This window comes from Poecilia reticulata, linkage group LG15, assembly GCF_000633615.1.
Source record: "Poecilia reticulata strain Guanapo linkage group LG15, Guppy_female_1.0+MT, whole genome shotgun sequence".
In the NCBI taxonomy this organism is placed as follows: domain Eukaryota; kingdom Metazoa; phylum Chordata; class Actinopteri; order Cyprinodontiformes; family Poeciliidae; genus Poecilia; species Poecilia reticulata.
In genome coordinates, this window is record NC_024345.1 from 27,980,561 (window position 1) to 28,004,195 (window position 23,635).

Sequence of the window (23,635 nt, forward strand, 5' to 3'; positions counted from 1 at the left end):
GTTCAGAGGTTTTTAATAGCATTAGCGCTATGCTAGGTGCAAGCATCACTGTAACTCACAGTAATACAATGAAATTTTTAATCCGTTAAATTTTCTCTATGCTTAGTGATTTTTAAACTGACCATACATCACCACAATAGGTTAGTCATTAGTTTCAGTTGAGCTTGAAGTCTGGTTTCACTTTTTAAGTGATAGTCTTAGATCGTTTTATGTAGTTCTGTTGTGCTGAAACAGAAAGTGAATGTCTAGCTTACAACCAAATTTCTGATGAAAATTTTGGTCTGGGGTCGAAGACAACTTAAAATGAAAGTGCAAAGTGAAGAGGATTCATCTAAACACACTGTTGTCTAGTCACTCAGGGGAAGGCATTCTCACTGGCGTCAATACTTTAAATAACACTACAAAATTGGAGTTTTCTACATATTAACAATATTCAATTCAATTAAAAAATAGTTTTTTATCCCAAAGGCAATTTATTGGCAATTTATGCAAGTAGCTTCAAAGAGCTGTGGATGGTGAAGGATATCCAGCAGCAGTCAGTCCTCCAACGATATTGAAGAAGCCTCTGACTGAATACTTTTGCTGTTTGAACTTCCTTCTCCTCTCTCTTTTCTCTCTGGTCCTGTTCTGCATTGATGAAGCCTCCTCTGAGATTTGGGGTAACAGTTCAGGTATTTTTGAGCTTTTGAGATGCTAACCAGCAACGCTACAGTAAAACAATCCCCTGCTACGTTTACTAGTCATAACTGTCCAAAAGCAAAAAAAGAAGAGCAAAAATTCTCTGTTTATGTTCAGAACCATTCAGATGTTTCTCATACACGTCTAGAACCTTCTTTCAAATAACTGGTGGTGTTTCTGCTGTTGATTTCTTCTGTTTACATGGATTCAGTATAATCTATATACTCTATATTCCCGGTATTAGCAGGACCACAAACACCCACAAATAATTCCCCTCTAAAACCGTGTATAACTGCCTATTAAAATAGTTCAAACACCAACTTTACATTGATTTACATTAATAAGCACAGGGGAAACACTTCGGGGTTCAGACCGTTAGCACCAAGGGAAATAAATGCCGCTTTTCGATTGGCTGGTTTACAAATGCCAGCCAAGTAGCATTGTGGCTAGACATTCCAGCTTCCATATTTTAAATATGCTCTACCAGTAATGACCCATTAACATCAATGAAGAATGGTTGATGGTACTTGACAGTTGGCATGAGGGAATATATATATATATATATATATATATATATATATATATATACATACTCCAAACTTTATGCCAATATTGTCACCAAACGTCTGTACATTGGTCTCATCAGTCAAAATGAGATTGTTCCAATTTAAGTTCCTGTTAAGTTTTATTCTGTACATAGAAAAAATGTGTTTCCTCTTCAAACATTACAAAACACACACGTGTTTAGTTCTTTTCTTACAGTAAAGTCATGAATTTGATCAGTTACCATGCTAATTGAGAGAGATAAAGTCTCACATTTTCCCCTCTTAAAACATTTTGTTTTTGTATCTTTGTTTTAATAAACTCTATAAAAATCAATACAAAAATTTTAACTTTCTTTCTATCAAGACTAATAGTGTAAAAAAACAATCAAAAACGACGTAGAAAAGACCAATTTATTATTTATTAGGAAATAAAAATTTTACAAAACAAAAAGAAAAAACACAAATCAGTTAATTATCAAATCTTGTACAATATTAATCAAAACAGACACGTCCTTAAGCCCCAAAAACCCTGTAAGGCAACAAGTAAGAAAATATAAACGCTGACCAGTGCCAGTGTTGGTCCATAATCATATCCAATTAAGGAAACAATCAGCTAAATAACCAAAACAATAAATCTTACAAAAGGCATTTGAAAGTACAAAACATATGTTAGAAATGCTCTGAGAACTCTGGATAACACAAGCAATCACTGACATGACATAGTCATTACAGAGGAGACACCACTCAATGTGCCTTCCTCGACTTCCTCAATGGAAATTTCAGTACCTTGCCAGTTCTTGAGTGTTTAAGCACGATTACTGCTTTTACTCTCAACTATGGCTAACGTGCATGCACAGAGTGCACCTAACAGCAATGCTCTGCAACAAAACATCGAAACAAGAAGCAGTGAAGTACTTTCAGTAACATCCAAAGAAATTAAACGTGAAATTATGCTGTTTATATATACATATTTCTGTGTTTTTGACAGACTAAATCTTATAACATTCAGTACTCGATATGCTGACAGTGAATTCAACTTTGCGTAATGAAGAAAAAGAAAGTACATTCACTTCTTCGAATATTTTAACTTTGTCCTGGAAGACGTTATCCAGCTGTTATAAACTCACCAGTACCAGTCTAAAGAATGGTTTGTCCTTATAGAAAACAGCTAAAGCCACGTTAGCCAACTTAAACTGACCAGTTTCAGTTCCAGTTACCTACGGCAAGCTGCATAGACGCTTTCTGCATCTCTTCAAGCATTGCTAATTATCAAAAGTTAAATCATGAATCAAGATGTCTTACTTGATTCAGTTAAAAAAAAGGTATTTTTTTGGCTGGAAAGCTCTTTTAAAACGATAAATTGTACCGTTTCCAAACGGATCCAACTGGCTGCTGAAGCCGGTTGAGTGCCAACCCAGGCCGACGCCAGGCGAGCCTCATGGGGCGGTGCAAACCGGCTTTGCAAAGCTAAACAGATTCTCCTGATAAAAACCAATCGTTTCGTTTTTACTTATTTACTCTGCGAAGAGGATTTGATCCAGTCGGCCAGATTTGCGTAGCGGCCCTCCGGCACCATCCCGAAAGGGAGGTTCGCGAGAGGCTGGGTGACGCCGCCGACGTCTTGCCGCCTCGGATCCACGTTGGCGCCGTTGCTCATGGGGCGAGGCAGCAGGTTGGTGTAGGTATTTCCCAGGCTCTCTCTTTGGGATTGCATCAGAGGGCTGCCGCCATCTTGTCCGACAGAAACCTGAGGCTCCTGCTTACACTGGAAGACAGGCCCTCCAACAAGACCCTTCAGGAAATCCTCACTCGTCATTCCCTCTAGGAAGGGGAAGGAGCCCTGGGCCTGGGACCCGTCTGCCGGTACTGACCCGTTATAGCTGCTGGTGTTGTTGTGGGCTTGTGGGACGGTACCGAAGCCTTGCCACATGTTCTGGAGAGCTTGACTCTGGTTGGCCATTTGGTTCTGGGACTCAGAGTTCAGATCGTCTCTTTGATGCTGCTGCTGTTGGAACAGCAGCTGGGATTCGGACGGGTTCATCATATTCCCCGGAACGACCGTGTCCAAACACTGCAGATCCCGCGCGGAGAGCTGAGGGAGGGCGTTGTTCTCACAGCTGCCCGGGTCCAGTTTGTGCTGGTAACCAGTTCCACGACAAGGCTGGTGCTGCCTGCTGCTGTTTGGGTGGTTGCCAATGGATACCGATGGGTTAATGGTGACTGTTTCCATCATGGGGGAGGCCGGATTGACCCACGGATTACTGAGCTGTACGTTATGAGCCTGTGACGTCATCATGGCGCCGGAGGCCTGGGCTGGCGGCTGGTAGGACGGGTTAAATACTGGAGTCTGCTGGGTCATGGGCGGCGCGGTCTGCCTCATGGCACCGTGGTACATGGCACCGTGGTCTGGGCAAAAAGAAAAACAGATTTTAGTGAATGTTCATTTTATATTCACCTAAATAAGACACAAGGTTCGTACATTTTTAACGCAGTAACATTTTTCAAGCATTTTCAAGGAAACTTTGGAGTAAAAACAATACAAATGAACTTAAAACAGTTTTAATTCACTGTTGTATTATATAATTTATTACTGTTATTAATATTTTTGTGGTAGTATTGTACATTCAACAGCAGGGACAAGGTAAACTAAAATAAAGCAAAATTTCATGTTTTGAAATTCCTCTCTCACAGCCTGGTCTGGGAACAAAACGCTAATTTAACAACAACAAAAAAAAATCTTCCATTTTTAGTAACTTTGTTTAATATGATGGAGCAAAAGGGCCACAATCCAATCCAAGCAAATCATGTTAAAGTAAATGACCTTCCTGCTCAAACTAAATACTTAAACACAAATTAATTTCTAAAAAAAGTCTCGCTAAGTTTTCTAATAATTTCAGTGATTCTAACTGACCTAAAACAAGAGAAGTTTCATCTGATTTAACTTCAGATAATGAGAAAAAAAAGATCTCTTTTTATTATGTGTATAAAAATATCTGGTTTCAACTGTAACATTTTCCAAACTTAAGCTTTTAATGAAACGTTAGAATGTAATTTACTACAAAACGGTGCAGTTTGAATATGAATAACTTTCTGGTGCTTTATACAGGAATGAAACACTTTCCAAACCTTGAAACCAACTAAATGATTTCAAGCCTCCGTATGAACACTGAATATAAAAGTAGTCACCTTTCCTAATGTGAGCCATTGGGCTGTGAGGCACAGCCTTTGGCCGGCCCATTTGAAGACCAGTGAAAGAACTACCTAAAGACGGCAGAGAAAGAGAGAAACATGATTATTAATGAATTTAGCTGGAGTGAAATCACTGCAGCAGAATACACAGGATCACATTTCATACCTGTGAGTCCCGATCTCTTAAACAAATCCTCTATTTTGCGTTTTTTCTCATTGTAGCCGTAGGGGTCTAAAGAGAAGACAGGAAGTTTTCATGAATAACGGAGTCTTGTTAAACAGAAACAGCGTGACGAGAGTTTCTCATCACCTTTGTTTTCGGGCAGATATCTGAAATCCATCGGTTCGCTGACTTCCTGGTCGGAGGGTCGGCGCAGCTGCATGTGCACGGTGACCGACTCGGTAATGTTGGTGTGGTAGTACGGCGGCGTCTTGAACACGATCGCCACTTGACGATGAACGTCGGCTTGGGAAAAAGAACCTCTGGCCTCCCATCCGTTGGCGGAGAAAAATCTCACCTCGATGTCATCTGTTGGGAAAAGAGATGACGGGATGATGGTAGCAGTACATAATCCAGTCTGTTCTTTCAGCAAACCTAAAGTTTACTTTCTGAAACTTTCCCAAAAGTAATGTGGAAATTCTGCAAAAGCAACCTCTAATTTCTAGGTAAGTTATTGAAACCAGTAAGTAAGCAAGTTATCTGAAGCCAATCTGCAGATTTTGAGTAAGATCTAGAAAGGTTCTGGGTAAGTTCAGGAAATTAACAAGTTTCTGAAACGTGCATTTTTTTAATGTAGCCTCTAATTTTGCGTTCATTCAGATAAGTTTTGGGAAGCAATGCGGTAGTTCTGTAAAAGTAACCATTAGATTCGTGGTGCGTTCTGTGAGTTACGAGAAAGTAGCCTGTATATTTAGATAAGTTACAAAAAGTAACCAGTAAGTTCTGGAAGGAAGAACATGCAAACTGAAGGTACATTTGAAAAAGTAACTTTAGTAACTTTAGTTATTATAACTTGTAAGGTTCAAGCTAAGTTCTGAAAAGAAAGCTGCAAATTCAGGGAAAGAACTACTAAGTTCCAGAAAAAACTGCTAAGTTCCCAGAAAGTGACATGTAGGTTTAGTTAAAGAACTACTAAGTTTCCAGAAAGTAATTTATAAGTTCAAGGAAAGAACTAGTAAGTTCTCTAAAAGTAACTTAAATTTGTGAAAACAGCTAGTAAGTTCCCAGAAAGTATCATAAGTTCAGGAAAAGACTGAGTAAGTAACATCTAAATTCAGTTAAAGAACTAGTAATTTTCCAGAAAGTAATTTATAAATTCAGGAAATGAACTAGTAAGTTTCCAGAAAGTAATATACAAATCAAAACTAAAAACCTGCAAGTCTGATTAAAGAACTAGTAAGTTCTCAGAAACACGCAAGTTCAAAGGAACATCTAAGCTACTGAAAAAAACTGGCAGGTTCCCAGAAAGTAACGTGTAAGTTTAGTTAAATAACTAGCAAGTTTCCAGAAAATAATATACAAGTTCAAGGATAGAACTAGCAATATGTAAGCTCGAGGAAAGAACTACTAAGTTCTCTAAAAGTAACGTAAGTTTGTAAAAACAGCTAGTAAGTTCCCATAAAGCATCAACAGACTAAGTTTTCAGAAAGTAACATCTAAGTTCTAATAAAGAGCTAGTAAGTTTCCAGAAAATTATTTATAAGTTCAGTTAAAGAACTAGTCAGCTGCCTGACAATGAATTCCTGAAAATAACTATTAAGTTAACAGTAAGTAACATGTACATTAAGGAAAATAACTAGAAAGCTCCCATAGTGTAACATGTGTAATTTAATTTAACCTATGAGTTTCTAGAAAGCAACCCATCGGTCCAGGAAGTTCAGGCTGGCACGTATTGCTACTGATGCAATGCAAAGAGATGAGCACAAATGGCAATGAAGAGCAAAATGCATCAGTGGATTTGAGAGACGAATGTAGAGAAAAAGATGCAAAACACAGCAGAAACATTAGAAATGCAACCAGTGGTTAAGATGAACTGTTTAGGACTGTGGCAGTTTGTACCTTTTTGTACTTTGTCACACAGGAGGAAGATCTCGTCACCTCCTTTAACACTTCCACTGTTCCTGTTGACCCGACAAATCCTCAGCTCAGCTGTGTTTGGGGCTCCTAATCACACAGAAACAAGAAAGTATGTCATGTACATACAGAAACCTCCAGCAACTGTTTACTAGTTGATATTTCTTGTTGACTTTATTGAAGCTGCAGAAATTTGCACCTCGGCTTTGAGGTAAATGCACTGAAAGGTTGACAGCTGAGATCTAAGCAAGTAAAGTCACATGTGTGCTTTGAAAGAGGAAGTGCTCCATGGTAACGGTGTTGTTTGAGGGTTGGTGTGTATAAAGAACTTCCTCTTTCTGTATGTGAAACCATGTTGAGAAAAAATAGACTGGACACATGCACAAAGGTTTTGACACCCTTTAGGTGCAGCTTTTTGCCAGTCTCAGTGTTTGTGCGTTGTAAATTTAGACATAATATCTCGCTTTAATGTTAAACCTGAAATGTACACCATTTTGCATTTCCCTAAAACCAACTTCATGGCCAGTCAGTGCCGTTTTTCATAGCTTCCAACCACCTAGCATGATGTGATTCTGGTGTGCGTGCTGGTGTTCGAGCTCGGCACACTCACTGTTGTCGTAGATGGGGTTGGTGACGATGGGGTTGAGTCTTCGGGTGCAGTGGCCGGTTTCGTCCTGCAGGAAAACTTGGATGCACAGGCGGACGACGTTCAGGTCGTACTCCTCCGTCTGCATCAGCTGCTCTTTGGGCACTGAGGCGACACAGACAAACACAAACATGTCAGCCTTTAATAATCTGCACCAAATATTCAGTGGCTCTCTGCATTCGAGCCTTTAAGTTTCCATTAAAGTAACTTTTTAGTTCTGGGTTTGGACAGGAAAGCAGCAAGTACCTTCCTGAAAATGAATCTGTAGGTTTTGGAAAGTGAAACTTGAATTTCTGGTAAAGTAGCAAGCAAACAATTATTTTAGAAATGTATTTTGTTAATTATGTTCTGATGATTAATCTTTAAAAATTGGTACATTCTGCAAATTCTTTAAATATTAGAAAAACATTAAAATATGCAAATAAACAACTAAATTCCTTTTATTGCCTAAAATGCAACAATATAGCATTTCTTTTGTGAATGCTTAATCATTTTCAGCAAAAGATGCATCTGCAGTTAAAAAAATTACTTCTAACATCAACATGAGAAAAGTTCGTCCCTTTCTGCTTGATTTATCTAAATCTAAACTGTCTTTTGCATTAGACAATCGATAACTGGATAGTTAATGGTGTTTAACAGAAGTTTTTTATTACATAATTTGAAACAGGTAAGTGGTTTTGAGTAGAACATATTTAAAGACAATGTTTTTTTAACTTAAATGCAAAATGTATCTATTGTTTGTACAGTTCTGGCTTAATTACTGCTCTTTTTCCGAATGTGAAAACTCCAGTTAATGAATAATTCATTACTAAATTAGTTGACGGTTATTTCAATAATAGGTTAATTGTGATTAATCCGATGAGTAACCTGTAGAATATGTTCTGGGAAAATAATCTGTAGATTCTGAGTAAAATACAGGAAAATAAACTTGAAAATTCAAAAAGGTTCTGTGAAAGAAACAAAGTTCAAGAAAACCAGATTATTTTAAGGACTATTTATCTTTATGACTTATACTATCACTTATTATAATAATAATAATCCTGCACAATGTCAGAGCGGTAATACTGTAAATACGTCTCACGTTGAGGCCGTATAAATTTCAGATGCACCTTTTTTTGTTGCTAACCTGCTCACCGTACATCGTCTGCACTCAGACACACACATCTACATGCGAGCGTCACACATCCCGCCTTCATCATCAACACACACACACATGCACATGCACACACACACCTTGAAGGGAGAGCTCTCACTGAGAGACGCCCACGCAGCAACACCGACATCAGGCTTTCACATCTGCCTACTTTCTCTTCCTCCACCTCTCAATTTCTATCTCCTGCGCTCACAGCGAGGCCATCCCCGCCTACAACCTGTCACCACGGTGACGCCGTGCGACGTCACCTCAGAGTGGAAAAGAAGCGTCTGCGTGAGACGGGGAGCAAAAGATGAGGCTCCCTGCACGAGTGACCACGGCGGCTGTTGACGTGTGTGAAAGTGGTGGGACACGTCTTCTAAGACTTTCTTAGCGCCTTTTTTGTGTGTTTTGGCTGCCAGGTTTTTGAAGATTTCTGCGGCTATCTATCAGTTCAACACTTCACTGACATTGTGGACATTTTTAGTGCAAAAGCTGAATCCCCCCTTTCTAAGGCCTGTTGTGTTTTGCTCATCTTGATCTGTTTGCAGAGAGAGAAAAAGAAGAACTGAGAAAATGTCCCTCCTGTCATTCAGAAGTCCTCGGTTACAATCGAACATCGATACTTTTTGAGGTTGACGTGAAGATTTAACCTTTTGATTGAAAGCTGTTGGGTTAACAGACTCTCAGGCTTTCCCAAACCTTCAGACAAACCCAACATCCAACAGCTCATCAAACCCTGTTTGGCAGCAATTACTTAAAAATAGATGTAAGATATTTGAGTTGTAACTCTATGATTCTTTTATTTTTTTAGGGATTTTATTGCAGATTTGCGCCAAAATGTCTTATTCCACTAGAATATTATTTCACTTATTACTAGCACTCTTTAGTCAATATTAAAGAATTATTGACTTGAAAAAGCTCCTAGATTATGCTGAAACATTACTTGTAAATTAGTTTTGTTTTATTTCAAGTGTACTTAGATATTTGCACTAGAAACTAGACCAGAAATACTTTGCGTTTTTTCTGTGTAAAAGCCAGATAAGACATGATAGAACGCTTTGAAAACACTTGCAAAAAAGTCAGACATGGGTTGCATTTGGCAAATAAAACAGATTTGGGTTGTATTCCTAGATAAATCGGACATTTAAAAATATGCTGCAGGTGTCCTTTTAGAGAAAATGCTTCTGTTTTAGTTTGACAACTTGAGTACAATCTTTAATGCTTGTGGATTCAGATTATTATGCTCTTCAAAAGCAACAGTTTTGTTGTTTAACTTCCAGTAGTCAAAAACAGGAATTTATCTGCTAAATATGTAAAAGAATGGCGATCAGTTATACTCAGACAAAGGGAAGGTTTTCCAAATGCAAAGCTGCACATGCATATTTGCACACGTTTATTTCCTGGATGCCTCTAACATTAACTTACAGGTGCACCGCAGTGTGCAGCAGCAGCTTATTCATATTTATGTCGGGTCATCAGGTTTGTGTGCTTGTAGGTGGCAGACACACACAAAACACACAGTGGAGAAACTGAAGGAGGGAGAAATTAAACGGAGATGGAACTACAGACGGAACAAGCTGGGTTGATCGCTACTTGCAAAAGTGTTGGTGTAGTGCGCAGATCGAGGAAGCCGCTGGACAGGTGCACGAAAGTGGGTCGTAGGTGGCTGCAGTGGGGAGTGTTGGTGTGTGTGTGTGTGTGTGTGTGTTTGTGGTGGAAAAGAAAGAAAGCGGGACCGCGATTAGCAGACGTCCTGGGTTGCATTAAGTTTGCAGCCAGGTTGTACGGAGATGATGTTGCCGGGGGAGGAACGGGGGGCACCGCGGATAGGGGCGGGTGTTAGCTTGCTGTGGGGCACAAGTGGTTAGCGTGACTGTGGGAGACGAGTGTGAGAGCGAAAAAGAAGTGTAGGCAGGTGCCAGGTCTCACCACAAAGTGTCTCCACTGCGTGACTCACAATTTCTCCACCTTTTAGGATTTGCAACATTGTGTTTCTGTGTCTCTGGCGCTTAAGTAACCGTTACTAGGATATGTGCAATAGCTGTATCGCCAAATGTTCACGCAACAGGTCTTGATGCTCAATTTCTCCCCCTTTCTGTTGCTAAAATTATTTTTATTTTTGCGAGGTCGTTTCATACAACTAATTAAACCCGACCGCAATGAGGATAGCGCGTCACCGAACGGTTAACGTTCGCATCGCGTCCCGCATGCGCAGAAGAAGAACGTTGACGTCACGCAGCAACGCACTGTTTACGGAAGTGATAATGGACGGAGCCGTTTTCGGATCGATTTTCAAAGTTTAATCGGCAATGGAGCTGACAGTATGGACACTAATTAACAGCAAGACGAAGGGAACTAATAAAAAGAAAGCATAACCAATTATAACGGTGGAGAATTGGCAGAAATGTTTGTAGAGAAGTAAATTTGGATCCATAATCGGAACTATTCGGAGGGGTGGCGATGTGATGCGCCTCAGTGACACAGATCTCTTTCATAAGTTGATCACTGTCAACCATTATTTATGTCCCAATTCACCGAATCTGGCCTTTTCTGGCGCAGAAGACGTCATTGACTATTACGTCAATGACGTAATAGGCAGATAAAATGCAGCATTGCTTAGACTACAGAGGCTTTGAAAACTATTAGATATGTATCCAAATGAGTACCACATATGGGAGTGGCACAGGTCGGATTTTTATTGGCAAAAAGATTGGAATTCGCAGTGAAAAATCAGCAAATTTGGGTTGGATTGCCTGCTGTGTGAACACAGTCACAGTACAAATATATAGAAGAAAGTATTGCGGGGATGATTAATAAGTAAGAGAAATAAAAAAGGGGAAACACTTTCCAGCAGCCTCCATGTCTTAGTTTCACATGATAACCCCAGGCAGTGTTGCAATGTTGCGCAGACATCCTCCTGAATTCAGAAACATGTCAGGCAGACGTCAGTAAGTCAAAGTAGGGTAGCCTCTTCTACCCTATCTGACAGCAAAACAGAGATTCCCTTAGCGTGGTTTCTGTTCGGCCTCCTCGTCGTTACCCAAATGCCACCGTGGAACATTTTTCAGCCACGATAACGCACCTTGTAGTCAGAGCTGCACACTCGATGCTGTGCACATTTCTAGTGGTTTTACAAGCGTCAGGCACAAAGTATTTTCTAGGTTTATCAAATAACCTGCATATAATTTCATTTTCTGTTTTTATTGCCTTAATATGCAAAAACATCCTTGTGAGAGTTATATTAATAGTTTTTTTTACCATACAGAGTCAAAGTTACCTTAATACCGTGTATTAAGTTACCATGAATAGTGCCACCACTATTCTGCCACCACCAAGAAAAGTGGTGGCAGGATCATGCTGAGGGTCTGTTTCATGGTTCCCTTAGCAAAATGCACCTTGACCAGTCACCATCAACAAACACCAGGACTAATTTTGGTTAGATATTTAATTTCAGTAGGTGAGATTCCTGGCATAGAAAAATCTCAAACAATTAAGATGTAGAAAATTTTAGAGGAAGTCCTTGTTCATTATTTCACCTAGAGTTGCAGCTAATTATTATTTTAGTTGTTGATTATTCTAATGATTATTCGGATAAAAAGTTGGCAAATTCTGAAGATTTGCCTTTCAGTTATTGCATAAAAATACATTAAACTAATAATTCATTTCCTCTTTACACATTTTATTGCCTAAAAATCAATAACATAGCATTCCTTCAGTAAATGTTTGATCATTTGTAGTAATGGATGCATTTGCAGCTAAGGAATACTTTTAAGATGAAAATGTGAAAACCTCAGACCTTTCTGCTTGACTTCACATCAATACAGAGTAGGGTTGATCTAGTGATTATTTTTGGATTAACTAATTAATAATTGGATGGCAAAAGGTGATTAATTTGAGATTTTTTAACAGAATTTGAAACAGGTGAAGCTAAAACTACCACTTGAGGACTTCTGGCTAGAACATATTTACAGACAAAGTTTTTTTTGTAAATAAATGCAAAATGTATATAATTTTGAACAATTCTGGATTAACTACTTTTCTGAATACATTGTCCTTTAACCAAATGGCCTTTTTTTCCAAGTCTGTGTATTCCAGTTAACGAATAATCAATTACTAAATTAGTTTAATTGATTCATCACAATTAATCCAATTAGTCATTTCAGCCTTAAATGCATCCACTTTTCTCCCAGTATCACCAAGAGCAAGAATCAGCCTCACAACATGATGCTGCCCACACCATGCTTGACAATTGACAGTGTTAATAGAGTAATCCTGCCCTTGTTTACAAACACTTTTGCACTCGGGTCTTGTTCCTTAAAAATTCCAACAGTTGTATGTTGTATTACTATTCCACCCTAAAAATGTAACTCAAATAAAATCACTAAAATCTCAAAATTTATATGAAAGTCATAATGAGCTTATGTTCCCCTATAACCATCTGCGGTAAAACATCAGACTACAACAGCAGACCACCCTTCATCGACCCTATTTGATGTTTGTTTTTTTTAATAAGGTAAACACTTTGTGGTTGTAACCACATGCATTAGTTTCAATAACTAAGGACTTTCCTTCAAGGCTCATTCCTGTCTTGTGCTACAGGAATGAGTATCGGCAGGTGCGCCACCACACAACCACAATGAACTGAAGACACACTCAAAAAGCAAAACAAATTACTGCGTCACAGCAACACAGGTGTCATCGTGTTATGTGTCATCTGGTGAACAGGTGGTGATCCAATAAAATATAACTAGGGATTCAAACAATTAATGATTAATGGTTTATTAAATTAAAAATTAGTTCCCAATTGTTTGATAATGCTTGGTTAGATCTTTTTTTTTTTTTTTGGTGTTGCAGTTTGGCCTCCATCCAGCTGAGGGCGCCGCTAGTCATCCTAAAGTGGAGCCAGATTTATAAACAAAGATGGTGGAAAAAGAACGACATCTTTGAGAATGGCGTTTTTTTTTGAGTGTTTTGAAATGTAAACACTCGACAAGCTCCATAAGTTACTAACTTAGTATCATTCAGCCGAGCCGCATGGTGGAGCAGCGTCAACTTCTCAACCAAAATATTATTCAGTCAGTACCTAACACCAAAAAATGCTCAAATATAATGATGTGCTTCTTTTTTAAATTCAGCACATTATAAAAATATTAGCCCCTAACGTTGGATTTCTTGATTCAAGAGCTTATTAATCACTTGAACCATTTAGATTGATAACTTAATACAACCTGTAATTAAAAAAATGGCGCTTCATGTCACACTGCAGGAGAACCCATCACAAAAAGATGATTTATGGATGAAAATAAGAAGTAAATTAATACATTTTCCTATGCGGGAGCGTTGAAAGTTTTAACATACAGAAGCGTAATAAAGCAAAACCCCCTGGTCTACTCAGCGGCTGAAGGGGTCAGCAGGTTTGTGTACGAGCATAAAGGTGGTAAAACAAGCGTGTTGGCCCTGAGGGACGGGGACCGTCATATCTTCCCTCGACACAGGAAGCAGGTGAGTTTCAAAGCAGAAGTGAACTGCTTTAAGTAGCAGGTCTTTGACTTCCAGCTGCCCGTTACGCTCTGCTGCAGCTACGCATGTGTCGAGTACGAGCTTCAAGTTTAGTAGAAAATCAAGACCCAATCAACACCAGGATAGATTTTATACAACGTACAGTTACAATGAGCTTTTAAAAATCAAGAAATAATAAATTGTTGATCCCAACAACACTAACTACTGTTGAGCATGGTGGAGGCAGGATTATGCTATGGGGCGGTTTTGATTCTCATTATTCTGGTGTACCACACAAGTATTGGCTCCAAAATATACATTAATTCACCTAAATAATTTAAAACATTGGTGCTCAAAGATCTAAAAATGTATTTGCATAAGTTGTGAAGTTCTTTTGGAGCCATTTCTAAACGCCTTTCGTGACAACAGCAGCACTTCAGATTCAGATCTGAATCTGGTTATGTGGTAAATTTACAACATAACAAAAAAAATGAAACCCTATTTTACAAACTTTAATGCATATTATTCTGATCTTTTAGCCGCAATGGCAAGAATTGCTTGGAGGAGTCAATGCAAGGATTTCAAACCTAACCAAAGTGGGGGAAGCTTTATGCTGAGGGGCTGATTTTCTGCCAATGTTACTTTGCATTGTATGAAAAAAGATAAAGCTACAGTGGTTTCCACAAGTAAACAGTTGGATTATTGGATCATGGAAGTAATAACCTGCTAGAGGAAGTTTTAGCCAAATATTAGTGGGGGTTGGTTAAGAAATTTGAGGCTGGGTTTGTCATTTTATTTCACAATAAATTCAATTTTATACTTCCAGTTCCTGTTTTAAAGTCAACACCCAACACTTGCTATATTTTCATCTTATAATGTAGAGCTGGGAAATATGACTGAAAAACATATTGTGATATAAATGTTTCATATCGGTCGATATCATTAATTATTCACTCTTTTTTTATTTAAATATCTGAAATATTGCCAAACTGGTGGCGTGACTGTTCCTGTTGTATCCAGTTTTCATCACACGCTGTTGTTTTTTATTTTTAAGCTGCTTATGAGGCATGTTGGCAAAACCTTAAACTGCTGCTTTGCCAGTTACTCACCAAGCTGTTGCTAGGTAACCATGAGTTCCTCAGAAGGTTGTTGCTAGGTAACCAAAGAGTGAGCCAAATGGAATTGAATGTTCTATTAATCTTAACTGTCAATATAAGTCAGGAGGGAAAAAGCTACTAATGTGATCATATTTGGTGTCAGTCAGCTACAGACTAAATGCTAGTAGGAGTAAAGGTTTCATTTATATTACAGGAGGAACATGTGTCACGGTTTCATATGTTCAGGAGCTGTGAAAGTCGTCAGACATTAGGTATGAGGATTATTACAGATATAGATGCAATGAATCAAAGCCAGAGAGCAAAACAAAAGCACATATTAAATGTGTACTTTAGTTGAAACTAGATATAGAAGTAAAAAAAAAGTATGTGGTAAAACGTCAACTCAAGTACTGAGTAACTGATCAAATTATCAATCATTTAATATTTAAAAATTACATCATCAGACGGCTCAAAATATAAAGTTAAGTGGAAATTTTTTGTATTTTAAGGACCAAAATCACAATAATTTATAAAAGTAACAATAAAACAACAAAATGACGCAAAAGAAACATTTTCCAGATCCATTTTTTTTCCAACAAAAAACATATAAAACTTTAACAAAAACTGGAGGTTTGTCTTTAATTGGTGAATTTTTGGTTAAAACATGTTTGTTTTTTATTCAGTGGGTAGAAAAATCTTGCATTTTTCCTGAAGTAAGAATAGAAATACTTCAAAATAAAATTACTCAAGTAAAAGTACAGTAAACTAAAAGTAATTAAAAAAAAAAAAGCTAAAAAAGTAAATGCAATTGAGTAAATGTAACTTGTTACTACCCAACTCTGATGACAAAAACCAAAAGGTTTAAAGTGTATATGTCTAAATTAAAGCTGAACACAAACCTCCTATTTACCAGTCGTGTTTTACAGACCTGTAAAGCTCCCTACCCGACATTTATCATCATCTCTGAGAGCTGGGGAAGCCCCTCGCTTCAACCCTCCCTCTTTTAATGAATCCTGCATTCCCAGCTCTCACGTGGCCTCCTGCACTGATCTGAATTGAGCAACTGTGACCAAGAATGGGGAAGTAGCTCAACGCCTGTTTGTACACGAGAACTGCTGCGTGTCTGCTCGGGAGGACCGCAGAATGAAAGAAGCACATAAAGGAAATGGCTACAGTGTAGATAGCACGGCGGCGGCAAGGCAGCGGATTTTCGACTCGATGGCAGGAAAATCTGCTCAGTTGCCTGAGAACTGGGTCAACCAACGTTTGAAAACATTTCTTGTGAATTGTTTTTGAACACCTTACTCGGTCGCAAAAGCAGGAAAACCAGAAGCAAAGACCAGAAAAGCTCAAAGATTCACTTTTAATTTAGTAGATAAAAGGCTGTGGATTCTACAATTAGGAGAAAACATTACTTTAAACTAGATTAAACCATTAAAGCACTGCAAAAACACAGTGCTTTTTGTCTTGTTTCTAGTGTAAATATCTTAGTACACTTGAAATAAGAAAACTTACAAGTAACTTTTCAACAATTTATAGGAGTTTGCTTTAAGTCAATAAGCCCTTAATATTGATGAAAAATTACTATTTTTTTCACGTATTCCATGGAAAAATGTCTTATTATAGGTGAAAAAAATCTGCAAGTGGATCTAGTATTTTTATTAATATCAAGGATTTCTTGACTAAAACAAACTCCTATTACTTTCTGAAAAGCTACTTGTGAGTTGGTTTTGTCTTATTTATACATATATACTGAGATATTTGCACTAGAAACAACATAAAATGCTTGACAGAATTTTGTGTTTTTGCAGTGTAAAACAGTTTTGTGGCACTGATGCAAGCAGATTGGCGTAAATAAATCTGAGAATGATCCAGACCTTTTAGAACCACTTTTACCAACAATAACCTTTTGGTCTACTCTTGCTTTTAACATTAGTTCAGTCAGTTCAGGTTTGCAAATATTAATTTGTTCAGTAGCAGCCGGCTGCTAACTTCCCTCATATTGTTTGGAAATGCAAACGTAGCTTCCCACACAAAGCTGTTTTTTATTACATAAATATTCTAATTTGTTCCTTGTTTTTGTAGGCTTTATGGTTACATTTGAATATTCCGTTTTATCATGTTCTAGCATGTAAAACTTTTACAAGCTTTTCAACCACGGCTACATTTGCTAGCCAACATTAGCCACCGGTCCAACAACAGCAGATAAACCACTAACAGTTTTGGCTAAAGTCATATTTTGAATGCTTAAAAATAGGACTTAATAAGTAGAAGTGATATAATATTTATTTTCTTTTTCTAATGAAAAAAAGATGAAAGAAAATTACAAAGTTTTGTAGCTTAGCATGAGTCCTGATTTAATTTTAGACTAATTAACCATTTATAGTTTATACCATTCAAGCTCTGTTAGTACTTTGTAACAGTTTGTCTATTTTGTGTTGTTGAAAGTAAATTTTTCTAAATGTTTGATTTGTTGCTAAAAGCTAAATAGCTAACAGCTAAAGCAGTTAGCCTTTTATTTCTGACCCATGAAAAATCTGGGTTTCAAGCTTATAATCAAAGCAGTGTGCAAAGAAAACTTAATAGCCACCCTTGTAACACTTAAGATTCGATAGATTTCAGAATGCATCACGTCACACAGAAAACAACAAATATTAAGTTAGCTCAGCCGTTAACTCTTTCATAAATTCGGACTCTAAATCAAAGAGGGAGCTCAAAAGTTGGAACTGCATCTGAAAAACGATCTCAAACTAAACTGTTGAGCTAATGGTTAAAAAAAAACTGTTTTTTGTTGTTGTTTTTTTTAGCAAAATGACCAAGCTAACTACTGTCAGCAACTCTAGCAATAGCAATAGAATAATGCCTTTAGCTTCCCTCCAGTTAATTTTCAAACTTGAAAATCAAATTATTTCCAACTACAAATGGAGCATGTAGTTTTACAATTCCTTCAATTACACCAGAAAAATCTCTTAGCAGTTATTTCAGGTCGCCTGAGAAAAGGTCACACTGACCGACCACAAGCTAACAACCAAATCCTGCTTTCAGATTCTTTTGTGACAAAAGTTAACTGCTGACAACTGGTCAGTGAAGATTATAACTGAAGTCATATTGACTCCTTTTACTTCAAAACCAAGTTCCTGCAATGGCGAAACATGTGGAGAGCAAAGCATGAACTGGTTACTGTAAGTTCTTGAAAAACTAAGAAGTGCAAATGAGATTTTCATAGAACTATTTTCAGGGGAGGATTACGATACGTTTGATTCTCAGAAGCGAGTTTTAGCAGACAGGGTTTTTTCAGACTTTCTGGACAATAATGGATCTCTAAGCACAACGTAACACGATCTGTTATGGTTTGGATAAACAGGCAACACCTCAGATCTGACCTTTGACCCACATTTTATTAGTTCTATCAAGACTAAATTTTGTTTTTTGCCTTGCTATTGGAGCCTGACCAAAAAAAGACTCAAAAATTTGTGATGAGGCCTGGTGACATGTTCCCAAAATAATAACAAACAGGAAACAGAACACAGAAAAAACAAGCTTTGCCCAACTGATTACATTCTGAATTTTTCTTGTTTTGAACAAAATTTCTGCAAAGGTTTTTGTTTCGTATTTTCTCCACACAGAGCAGAGGCGCATCAGTTTAACTTTGTATCATCGTTCTTTCCAATTTGAGTGAGAATCTATGAAAACATCCAAAGATCTCTAGAGATCCGGACAACAGTAAGGTGTTCCTTTTCTTCTTCTGGTGAACCGATTTAAAACAGAGAAACTGTTTTAAAAGATATCTACATCACTTACAAAGATTTAAACTCACATTTTTAATAAACACTTTATAAAAAACTTTCAATATTCTGAGCATTTATTAGAAATAGAAACTTCTATTTAATTAGTGTTAGTTTTCATGTTTGTTGTTTCCTTGTTAAATAATATTACAAAATTAGATATTAGTGGAAAATACTAATATACAACTCTGGAAAAAATTAGCAGTTTCTCTGATTTGACTTTTTATAGGTATATGTTTGAGTAAAATGAAGATTGTTCTTTTATTCTATGAACTACTGACAACATGTCCCCGAAATCCCAAACAAAAATTTAACACTTATTTGCAGAAAATAAGAAATGGTCAAAATAACAAAAAATATACAGCGCTTTCAGGCCTCAAATAATGCAAAGAAAACAAGTTCATATTCATTTAGAAACAACAATACTAATGTTTTAACTCTAGAAGTCAATATTTGATGGAATAACCAGGAGGTTTTCAATGAGGTTCAGTGCAGTGGGTTGTTTTTTTCCCCAGAGCTCTATTTAACCCTGGAATTATTGTAAATAAATCCATTTTTGATAAATACTACATGTTTAAAATGTGTGCATTACTCCATTTGTGCAGTTTTGTCAGTTTCTGCAGAGAAAAGCGAGCAGAAAGAGGTTCAGCGTGGAAACACGACTCACCGTTGAAGGGGTTGATCCCTCTGGTGATCCTCTGAAGGATGGCGTCCTTTACTTCCCTTCTCCTCACGCACTGGATGCCCAGATTCTGGAAACTGTCAAAAACACAACGATTCAGAAACAGTTGCTGCAACATCTTGAATTTAAAATGGACAAAGCTGATTGGACCACACCTGAGTGATGCAAGATTTTCAAAAAACAAAAAAGAAAACAACAATACGGTCGTGTTTAAAAGTCAAGGCGATGACGCAAATCTTCTCACCCGTCTGGTTGACTCGGTGTGTCATGTTCCAACAAATATTCCACACACATTCAAATATTCATCAGGGGTTTGGAGTCATTACAATACGACGGGCAGAAGTTGTGAATTTATTTATAAAATGAACTCTGAGAGGGATATACAAATGTCATGCACTAAAACATCCTGACTCATTCACATTCTCACACACGCTCCAGTACTCGCACACAAACTTTGTTTTCTCTCTCTGAAGCACGGCAAATAAGGATGATGTCACCCGGGGAATTCCCATATTGCCATCTTCATCACAGACATGGGTTTGATAAATATGCTTTGTGTGTGTGTCGAAATGCGATTTTGCCGTGTAATCTGCTGTACGGGTTTGTTTTGATGCAGCTAGGAGGTCTTCCGTTTGCATACCGAGCCGTTTTGAAACCGATTAACAAACCAAATGCTGCTGAAAGGGAGCAAATCTGGAATGTGGCGATGTGTTTACACGGCGCCAAAGAGAAAGTGATTGTTTCTGTGACCGAGTGCTGATGAAGAGCGATACTGAAGCCGGAGGTGGACTCACGCTATCACTCTGCGGTCGGGGCCGAACTCGGCCTCGTAGAACCCGTCTTTGCAGTCCTTCCCCACCAGGTCGTGCGGATGCGGACGGTACGGCTCGTTCTTCGTCACCAGGTAGACGCGGACCTTCCCCTTACCGCAGTAGTTCAGGATCTGCAGAGAAAATCAAAGTTTCCTGGGATCTGCTGTGATTTTTAGAGATACTCTGGTGCAGAGCGGTGGATTTTGTGGCTGACCTGCAGGCTGGGGTAAGTCCTGTTGTTGTCGGAGCTCTTTTCACCAGGGATGCTTCCGGCAGAGCGACCCTCACATTTGTACCGGAAGCGCATCCCCCTCTGCTTGGGTTGCTCAAAGATCTGGACTGTTGGCTCAGCCACTGAAATGAGGAAAGAGGAAGAAATCTGAGTGACTTTTTTCTCTCCTGTTGGAGGAACTGACTCTGCGTTACATTCATTGTGATTGGGGACAAAAATTGCAACATCTGTTCCATTTTCTGGTGCGGTTCGCTTTCACACTGAGCTGTGTAAAACGGACCAAACAGTTAGAGAAACCTGTTCACCTCCTCGCCTGAGGTGGCTCTGCACCAATAACTACAGAAGGAAACGATACGAAGACACTGAGCGCAACTTCCCTCTTCACAAAATGTAAACAAAACCGGAGTAGCTTCAGATTTTAGCGTCATTTCACCATTTGTTCTGGTTGTATTTACCCAGAATGCCCAGCTCTGTAGTCCACTTCCTGCTTTTGGAGCAGTCTCTGTTTCGCTTGATGTTCATATATGGTTTTGAACTGCACCAGAATCCACTTGAACCGAACTGAAATCTCGCTTTGTAGGCGGACCAGAGTTAAATTGTTTGGCCCAAAGTCCAATTCCCCAAACAAACTAAACTTTTTACACAAATGAACCGCAGTTTGATTTAAAGTGAACTAAATAAAGTTGGTGTGAATGAACCCTAAGAGTGTGCCTCATTCTGAAGATGTTGGTTGGAATTTATCTAATTTATACAAATTTTCCAAACTTTTGTAGCTGATTATTAGATAGTTAGACAGATGGACAACGGTACAAATCTGAGAATACAAACATCTTTTCCTAAAATATTGGATTTTTTTGGCAAAATTACCAAGCAGTTCTTGGTGATTGAACACACTGACATTGTGAAAAACTATTCTCAAAAACCAAAACTACAACAGATTAAACCATCTCTTCAATTAACCATGATGGACAATGATCACCTCCCCTACTCCAACATCTCTCTGTCTAACCACAGCCACTGACAAAGATTTAAAAAGAAACTGCAAAAGCAAATGAGGTGGATTAGCAGTGATGGCGTCCTCCAGGACATGGTACTGTGGAATATCAGCTCTGTTGCAAAGATACTGAGCCGTTAGCATTTCAAACAGCAACAATCTTCAGTCAGAGGCCTCTTCAGAATCACTGAGGGACTGACTGCTACTGGAGCATCATCACCATCCACAACGACTCTTTGAAGATAATTTGAGAGAATTAAGACAATGTTTAACTTCGCTTTTGGATAAATATGTATTTTTTAACAGTTTTTTTTTAAACAGGGTTACATTTTGATTAAATTTAAAGAAAAGTTTAAACTCAAATGTTGTGTTTTGCATATTGTGACGTGTCACAACAAGAAAAACACAGATGCACACAATATGGATTCCTTTTAGCCGCTTTAGTTTCAGGGTTCGAATCACAGCTTGCAGGTTGTCACAGACGCATTTTTTATGACAGGTTTGATTAAAGATATAAAAAAGTACTACTAAACTCTTTGGTTGCTGCAATTCTGGACGGATTTAGATACGCTCACCATCATTTTTGCACAACTAAATTGAACAAATGGGCTTCTTTGCGGCTGCAAATCAAGAAACCGGAGCTCAAGTCAAACCTCATCCGTGTTGAAAAGAAAAGGCATTTTTTGACTCCTCTGCTTGAAACAAAACTGGTTGCACATGACACCCGTGTGAGAGAGGAACCAAAACTGAACTGAGAAGCATTTTCTGTTCTTCACATATTACACTGTTACAACCATAGTAAGACTCTAAAAATCCAGTTTGAGATGACAGCTGAGCGACTCTTTCCACCAAAAGGAAACAGATGCTTTTCAAACCAGTCCGTCAACAGATAAACATTTTTTGCATTTCAAACAAAACGACGGCATGAAAAAAGCAGCTTGTTCTACAGGTACACAGCTGATTCTGCAGCTTAAACCCGCCTAACCAAACATAAATGCATGAAATGTGAAGATAAGCAGTGAAAGAGAAGCACTGGCCATCACAAAAAACAAGCAAAGTCTGAAAAAAGTAATTCCTACCAGTAAAACAAAAGAGGAAGTGAAATGACACAGCATATAAATATAGACTGCTTTTTTAATACTTGTTGGTGGGAGAAAAATAGAAGCTTTTAAAGATAAAAAGAATAAAAAGCAATAATAAATTTAAATAAAATGGACTTACTGAGGTGTGGATCACCCTCTAGAATGGAGGGCATTAAAACTGAGGAGGGAAAATGCGAGATTTGGGGTCACATTTAAAAAGTAGCAGCAATAACATTTAATTCAATCCGAAGTAGAGTGCAGCTGTTGTTAGCTTAAATAAAATAAACAAACGGCAGCAAAGCAACAGCTGAAATACTGTAAAAAAAGTAATTATTTGTATTTACTACTTCGGTTAGGACACTTTCAACTTTTCCCGTTAGCATGTAATTCAGTTTTTGCTATAAATCAGTTGCGCTTACTTCGCTATGTTTCAACATCCTACCCGCCCTTTCTACAAGTTCTTCTCGTTATAGTGAATAAACACTGGCGCTACTCACCGTCCATGGTGCGAACTAGTTTCCCACTTTAAGTCGTGTTCTCTGGGTTGTGTTCCGTCGGAAAGCCGCGGACTGAATGAGTGAGAGTGAGAGAGATCAACCAGTTTATGTTTTTCACCAAGAGGTCCATTAGGGGGGATTCCCCCCCTCCGTCACAGTTTTTTTCCCAATGGACCAATCAGAAGCCTCGAAAGGATCTGGAGAGGCGGGGCCTCGCCATAGTGCGGGGTGCTAGTAGCTAGCTAGCTAGCTAGCGCTTCCTCATCGCTCAGCAGCGGTGACGAAAGGTTTTGAAACACCCCCGACCTAAATGTTTCCGGATTATCATATTAAAAGAGTATGTATATGTATATAAACATACAATTTTAAGTAAGTTAAAATATTACTAAAAATATTATCAAAAAGTAAATTTATTTGAGAAACTGTATCACTAAGTGAAACACATTATGTAGCTTAATTATATACAGGTGGATATGATTTTAGAAGCATATTTAAAATTTTAATATTGCATCATGCTAACAATAACAAAATACAGAAATCCAACATCAAAAGTTCGTTAAATACGTGTTTAAATGTGATTTTTCAAGACAAATGGTCTTCATTGAATGTATATTCTAATTTATTATGATTAAATATGTATCTTTATGCAAATAGTTAAAAAAAAATAACGTAAAGAGGCGAGCGTGGA

At 38.0% G+C, this 23,635-nt stretch overlaps 1 protein-coding gene across 1 annotated transcript; it reads right to left on the reverse strand.

Annotated features, from left to right (window-relative positions):
- Positions 1 to 1,620: 1,620 nt before the first annotated feature.
- rel (v-rel avian reticuloendotheliosis viral oncogene homolog) lies at positions 1,621 to 23,091 on the reverse strand. The gene is made up of 11 exons (XM_008430378.2): positions 22,948 to 23,091; positions 22,590 to 22,628; positions 20,357 to 20,496; positions 20,125 to 20,273; positions 19,316 to 19,407; positions 7,097 to 7,237; positions 6,472 to 6,576; positions 4,723 to 4,941; positions 4,579 to 4,644; positions 4,410 to 4,484; positions 1,621 to 3,629 (listed from the first exon to the last, which is right to left on the reverse strand). The coding sequence occupies exons 1-11, from the start codon at positions 22,952 to 22,954 to the stop codon at positions 2,734 to 2,736; spliced, it is 1,929 nt and encodes a 642-aa protein (XP_008428600.1). The 5' UTR covers positions 22,955 to 23,091; the 3' UTR covers positions 1,621 to 2,733.
- Positions 23,092 to 23,635: the final 544 nt, after the last annotated feature.